Raw genomic sequence first — 7,573 nt, forward strand, 5'->3', positions numbered from 1 at the left:
TCAGCACCCGATGAAAACTGTGACTCGGCAATTCAAAGAATTGCAACAGAGGTGTGTAATAACCATGGTTACCTGGCTGTTCATCCACTGATGAAGGAATTTTAGGTCTAATCAATTCGTCGTCAAGTTGTCACCAATTTATCATCACAAGTTGAACGTTCAGTCTCTAGGTTCTCGTATCATTAATTAGTCCCAAATTGAGTTACCTACAAACATTTTGCTCAACACACTATTATATTTGTTTATGATCAACTGGTACAGTATACAAAATCTATGGAAACTTTAATAGGTCTGACCACCGAAGGTTTCACTGATTATAAATCCAGAATTTGTGGCATTTGTAAGTTTTTAATTACTTTTGGTTTTGCTAATTGGAATTTGAACCAAAGGTTCAAGTCAAGTGCTGTAACGTGTATTTATTGTGTTCTCATGAATGAGTGTATTTTTAAGCAGTATCAATGCAAACCTGTTTGAATTTTCCTTTTTTTAACTTTGCAACATCACTTAACACTACATGTAATTTGTGTTTGTTTCTCATGTTCAAGTTGTATTCAATTCAACTGCATCCATGAACAATCTTCAGCTCTCTTCAATTAGGATGAATCACAAGGAAACTTGTTAGATTGGGTGTGAACAACTCTTGGTAGTGAAATTGAATACCGGACACTTCGGCCCTCTCAAACTCGGCACCTGGATGAAAACGCTCTATCTGCCAGGGTTGCAAACTCGGCACCTAGTTGGAAATTAAAATAAATCCCGATCCTCGTCGTGTGTCGACGGGTTCGACGACGCATCGACTATACATACACACCTAATAATTATTACTCATTTTTCACTGTCATAGTGAGGTCGCCCTTTTCAAAGATCTGTATCAAATAATTAATATTTATTTTGTGTAAACTGACATAGTGAGGGCGCCTTTTCAAGATAATTTTTAGGCGAGAATACGTAATTTTGATGTCTAAGTATTTTTTGGGAACATTTACACGAAACTTTGATCAAAAAACAATAAATTCAAAATAAAGAGTTCTGAACTGTCGCTGCCGCCGCCGTGGTGGGGCAAAAGTCCCCCACGGCCGACACTGTAGGCAAATCAGGCTCCCAAATCACACTCTTGAAAGCCAAAAAGTCGATCATTGTCAACCAACGCTAACATTTTCAAAACCCAATACACGTACATCAACAAATAGCGATGCACTTTCACCAACATGAAAACAAAAACAAAACAAAAACTTAACGTGCGGATTTAAAGTTTTCAGAAAAAAAAATCACCGATGACAATTTTTTCAAAAGTTCGGAAGCGGTTATGGTCATACAAGCTAGCATAACTACTAATTATTTTAACTGAATTCAAACCAGTTTTTATGGTGTTTTACTACTACTCTTCGCGTGGTATGTGCTGTTGGTGCCGAGTTTGGTTTATTTCTCCATGGTTTATTGGACCAAAATAGGCCACTGCTGACATTCTTGGTGCCGAGTGGGTGCCGAGTGTGCGGAAGTGTCCGGTACCCGTAAAATTAACATTGCAATAGCTGATTTATAGCTTAGGGGATTCCTAAGAACTTTGCATGGCGAGGTATTATTTATATTTGGTTTGTGGCAACGTCATGTGTATCTACTTGCTAGGTAGAGTTTGTTTTTTAGAGAACTGCCTTGCTACAATATTCTACTACTGCCGAGTACATTTATCAGGTTTTAATTGCAAGCATAAAAACTTAGTTGTTCAAATCCATATAGAGATGTTTAAAACATTGTTAGAACCGGCTCCCTCTGATGTAACACAGTTTTTTTTAGAAAGAAGTAATTTCTCACTAAAATATTTGAATTGATTTAGGACCTCGGCTGATAACTTGAAATCAAGCATCTGAAAGCACACAACTTGTGCGACAAAGGTGTTTTTTCTTCTGTTATTCTCTCGCAACTTCAACGACCAATTGAGTTCAAATTTTCACAGGTTTGTTATTTTATGCATATGTTGAGATACACCAAGCGGGTCTTTTGGAGACTGGTCTTTGACATCTACCAAAGGTGTCCAACCTTTAACTTGGTTCAGTTATGGTTTCATTTTCAAGAAAAAAAAGAGAAGAAAAGTCTGGAAAAATAAACAACAAATAATGACAATAAGGGTATTTGTTCTTGTTGATACAAGTCATGCCATTTATTCACTGATTCCATAATGAAATGTGCGACATCTACAACACTTCCAAGCCGAGATAAATTATCTACTGCCAGTGGTGAAGAATATCACATATTAAGATTTATTTTGTTAACAACTCCTTTTAATCCCAACCGATACATTGTAAGAAGGTGATGAGTTTATGAGTAGCACTCCATTGTGGTTGAGAATGCTTAGTTGAAGCAGGTGTTGGGCCTTCTTGTGGTAAAGATGGGCCTGTATGTACGCTGTGTACGATGAGGCAGTGGGAACTTGATCTTGGAGTTCTGTAAAAAAACAAAAAACAGTAATGGTGTGTTAGACTTTAATAAGCTAGGGGGAAAACGGTAAGGTTTCCCCATGGGTGAGCATAGTACCACAACACCACAGAAATAGGAAATGAAGATTATTTGCGAACATCCACTGTACGCGAACGCTTAAGAATGGCAACCCGCAAAAGAGGCATAAAGTCAAAGAGCAACTGGTCCCTTCTCATACTACAATATTTTGGTATGTCGTACTGTTAGTAGTTTAGGGTGAACATTTAGAAACATGACTCATTTGAAATGGGAATGTCCAAAGTACTTGCATTTTGACTGGCGTATACAAAGCATCCTACAAGCACTATACAAGAGCTTAAATAGTTATACAAGCATACATGTTTTTGGAACTATTCAGCGTTTGTCGTTGCATCCCTACCAGAGATTAGTGACGAGAGGTATCGATACATGGCGCTACCTATGGTATTGAGGCTAGGGTATAAGGTTTGTAAACTCTTTAAAAAAATAATATTGTTCAAATTTCTCCAAGTACTTGGATAAACATCAAAGCACACAAAGTGTGAATCTTACATGGAACTGCTTGATGTTAGGACGTCTGCATTTCTTGGCAGATACTGTCTCCACCTTCATGATCTGGATACAGGAGGCCCTTGCTCTGTGACGAGCACCCATGTCACGGTCTAAAGAAAACAAGAAATGTTAATTACTATCAAGTCATGACAGTTGAAAGCATCCACATCTCACTTGATACTTTGGACTTTTGTAGCAACTTGTTTCACTCCCATGAACATAATTATTGGTTCTGACAGGCGACAAGCAGCCAAATAATTTCTGTATGCACATTTTAGAATTGGCAAGCAGAGACATTAACTTTGTGCCAACGTATGATGTGCAAAAAGTAAAGCATGGTGTTCGGCACAATACATCTGTGAAGCACACAATACTACTTAGATTGCACAGCACAGACATCTTAAAGGATTCGAGTACCTTTTCAAAATGTCCACAGATTTACATTAAACTTACAGGGTTTGAAGATAATGATAGTGGAAAGCTTCCCTTCAAATATTACTATTTAAGGTTATGTAGTTTTTGAGAAATGAGTAAAACAAGTCACAAAATAGTTTTGGTCTCATGAGACCAAAACTATTTTAGCATGTAAAATCCCTTTAACCAGTTGTGATATTATACCAAAACCATAGCATAACTGGTTAATACGTTTTTACATGCTAAAACTGAGATGAAAGTTATTACTTTTACTCATTTCTCAAAAACTACAGCACCTCAGTAAGTCAAATTTCAAGGGAAGCTTTCTACTATAATAATCTTCAAACTGTAAGTTTGATGTATATCTGTGGACATTGTGTTTTTTGTTAGTAAAAAGTACATATACCCTTTAAAAGATGAATCATGTTCTGTAAAACTTTCCTTCCAATTTACTTGGTGGTTGATTCTTGCTTTATGCATGAAATAACAGCCCCATCAGTTGCCAGTACACAGCACAGTTCTTAGTTTGATTTTCCTCCTAATGTACTAGGTGACTAATCCTTTCAGGATTATGCATATAATCCTTTGAACATGAACTTACAGCATTGTGTGACAGCCCCAGCAGTGGTCAGATCACGGTACTCTCTGTACATGTTGTGGGATCCACTCCTAGAGTCATATCGAAGCCAGATGCCGAAATTCTTTATCTTTGTTGGCTTGGTCTCGTAGATCTTTTGGAAGGGGATGGGTGAGTAAAAAAAACAAAATATTATCATTTGTTATATAATAGGCACTTTCTTCCAGAATGTTATAAAAATATGTTTACGTTTACATTTACATTTCTCGGAGAACAAAACCTGAAGGTACCAGTGAAGCTTTCCTCAGTCTTAGAAATTTGTGTAGCAACTTGTTTCACTCCCATGAACATGATTGTTGGTTCTGACAGGCGACAAGCAGCCAAAGATTATTATTTGCACATTTTAGAATTGGCAAACAGAGACAAAACACTCTGTGCCAACGTATGATGTGCATTTCTCATGACATTAGTTGTATCAGCAATGAAGAATCTCAAATGTTTCCGGAGAGCATGACAAATGGCCAGAACAGCACTGTGCAGTCCTGATTCACAGTAAAGCTTCTTTTATATGAAAAGAAAACCTTAACAACCAAAGATGATGAAAATCAAGCCTCGACCGTTGTAATTGATAAATAGCCAGACATGTTCATTCTTGTGATGTGAAAAATGAAGCAGAATGAAGGGCAGAAAGCATACAAATTTGTTTTAAGCAGCCTTAATGGATCACCCTGTGTTAAAACATTATTAAACAAGTTTGTGTACCTTCCGACAGGAGACGATTTCCCCTCTGGTCTTCTTGATTTTCTTCAGTTTCTTGATGAAGTACCAAAAGCGGGACTTGGCGGACACATGGTCTGATGCAAAGATGCGCATCTTGTAGAGGGCAGGAATGCGCACCTTATCGGTGGGCACCCTCCGACCAATCACATGGTACTCCTTCAGCTGTTAGTGAATAAAAAAGGCAGTTAATTCATAGTGTTACACAAAATAAAAATTAAGTGTAGTATTCAGCAGAACTGGGTTTTTTTTAAATACCTTCCAGTACCTCTTGGCTAGTGGTTTTTTTCTACCTGATACTAGCTAGCCCACCTTGTTGGGCTGTTATGGCTCTCTTTTAACACACTTACCTGAATTAGCACCTATTTCTGGATTATTCACTCGACATTAACCTTCAAAACTTGGATTTGGAAGTCTTGGAAATCTTTTAAGAACTTCCTTGTTCATGTTGTTACTGTTGCGATAACGTAACCCTCCTCCCGATGGCGTAGTTGGAGGGTTACGAAGCATGCTCGAATTGTAAAGGGAGAAATGGTCTAGTCAGCAGATTTGCTCAATTTTTACCACTTTCAAAAAATCATGCCACAAATTCTTGGAACACAAATTTAATCCTCAATGTCTAATGAATAACACTCAAAAACACAATTAAGAAAATATGCAGAAAAAAAAGGACAAAAACTTACCAGATCTCGGAGCAAAACAAGTCACAAATTTCACAGGTTCTATTTTGAACCTGTCGCTGACCATTTTGTGACTTCCCGATATGTTCAACGCTTTATTTTTTAGTCACTACGCGCTGAACCGCAGGTACCAGCCAATTGATTGACTAACTGCCAAGCTGCGGTCGAGTTGGACTAACCCATTCTGTAAAAGTGGTGTTAAAAGGCAGTGCGTGCAAACTATGTGAGTGAATGGTGGGCAAAGTAAACGGACAGCCCACAGGCACTGCCACATAACACCCCTTTTACCCAATGGTTTAGTCCACGCGGCTCGGCAGGTCATCAATTCATTTGGCTGGTACCTACGGTTCAGCGCTTGGTAACCAAAAAATTAAGCGTTGAACGTTGAACATATCAAGGCACAAAATGGTCATGCGACATATCAATCTGGGCTATTTATGACTGTTTCGCTCAGGGATCTCATAAGTTTTTGCCCCTTTTTTCAAAATGTTTTCTCAATGGTGTTTTAAGTGTTGTTCATTAGGCCATGAGAATGAAAGTTTTAGATTTGCGTCCGGGCATTTTTGAAAAGACGCGAGCCTTTTTTTCATTTTTCATTATTCTGCACACGAAGATGTGCAATCTTCAAATTGCGCAAACTAGAGATCGATACACAAATTTGCCTATCTGCATAGCGCAAATTAAAAATTGCGCAGAATATTTTTGCGCAAATTTGTTGATTGCGCTTGACAGATGAACGACAGCAGATGCGTGTTTTACTGCAAATAAAAACGATCGCGATCGCAAACACGATCGCGGCGGAATGTCCATCTTGTATAAATGCGTAAACATAGCCTTATACCCTTGTTCATTGAATTGATCTTGAAAATTTGTGATGCAGAGTCTTTTTTGTGAAAATAATGAAATTTTGTGAAAATAATGACATTTTTTGGCGGTAGCTTTCAGAGCATGCGGGCGGTGGACGCAAATCTATCATTTTCATTCTCATGGCCTCCATTGAGGATTAAGTTCGTGTTCATAGAATTTGTGCCATGATTTCTGAAAAACGGTAAAAATAGAACAAATCTGTTGACCAGACTAGCTGTCGAAATTGTACGTGTTTGACCATTTCGCCCTTAACAATTCGATCATCATGATGATCATGATCATGCTTCATAACCCTCGGAGGAGGGTTACGTTATCACAACATACAAATTACATGACTTATGTTGTAACTACATTAAATAAGTAAATAATGTGGCGACTTTAAACTGAAGAATTAGAGGCCAGTTTGAAATAAAATGCTTGGCAGCCCCCCTATGATTTTTAAAGAAATAAAAAATAAAAACTGAAATCATGAAAAGGCCATCATCCTCCTCTTTTTGGAAAAAATCCGGATGATCAACTGGTAATTTTTCAAAAACATTTTAACAAAAGTTATATCTCAAAAGTAATATCTACTATTTATTTGACTTTATAGGGGCTGATTAATGACTGATGTTCAATATTATGCATACGCACGCAAAAAGGCAGTCAGTTGTCCGGATAGTGGGCAGCAAGTATTTTTCAGTGGCAGTTTTTCAATGGCGATTAGTGCAGAATAATAACTCGACTTTATGCGACCAATTTATATTCTAGATCCGGAGAAAGCTCCACTAGAATATTGTATGATTAAACATTTTAAAGTCTCTGATGTTTTTTTGATTAACAATTATTTGTAAATGTTGTAAAATTCGACTTAAATTGCTCACCTGTCCCTTAGCCTTCATGGCTGATTCCACGAGGAGAGAAAAGAGACCGTGGATTATCACTGGTGTCCTTATCTAGCTGCTGCAATTGCCTTAGCCTGTGTGGGGACACTCTGCCGGATACCAGTTTTATATACGGTGGCCGAAAAAAAGAATAAGTATTATTTTAAAAGATAGAAGTTTTAATAATTAATAAGGATTTTTTGTTAATAATCACACATAAAAATCTATAAAGAAAATAAATTGCAGTCAAACATGTTTAGTATGGTTTATTTTTACTTGGTAATAAATGTTCCTCTATGGAAAATGGAAACGATGTTGACTAGACTTGTTCAAGTTCTGACGGGAGAGCTGCTGCGTATGATAACTTGAGATCGGACTGGACAAGTTTA

The 7,573-nt window shown here is 37.5% G+C and overlaps 2 protein-coding genes across 2 annotated transcripts in view; one reads left to right on the forward strand and one right to left on the reverse strand.

Annotated features, from left to right (window-relative positions):
- LOC117306776 (complex I assembly factor ACAD9, mitochondrial-like) overlaps positions 1-455 on the forward strand; it is a 34,997-nt gene extending 34,542 nt beyond the window's left edge. The window contains exon 15 of the mRNA XM_033791281.1: positions 5-455. Coding sequence (XP_033647172.1) covers positions 5-105 — 101 coding nt within the window. The 3' untranslated portion in view covers positions 106-455. The remainder of the gene's footprint in view (positions 1-4) is intronic.
- Positions 456-2,127: 1,672 nt separating this feature from the next.
- Positions 2,128-7,291, reverse strand: LOC117304666 (60S ribosomal protein L18a-like). Its single transcript, XM_033789233.1, has 5 exons — positions 7,185-7,291; positions 4,760-4,939; positions 4,022-4,151; positions 3,007-3,116; positions 2,128-2,442 (listed from the first exon to the last, which is right to left on the reverse strand). The coding sequence occupies exons 1-5, from the start codon at positions 7,200-7,202 to the stop codon at positions 2,350-2,352; spliced, it is 531 nt and encodes a 176-aa protein (XP_033645124.1). The 5' UTR covers positions 7,203-7,291; the 3' UTR covers positions 2,128-2,349.
- Positions 7,292-7,573: the final 282 nt, after the last annotated feature.

The sequence above is a fragment of the Asterias rubens genome, chromosome 2, assembly GCF_902459465.1.
Source record: "Asterias rubens chromosome 2, eAstRub1.3, whole genome shotgun sequence".
In the NCBI taxonomy this organism is placed as follows: domain Eukaryota; kingdom Metazoa; phylum Echinodermata; class Asteroidea; order Forcipulatida; family Asteriidae; genus Asterias; species Asterias rubens.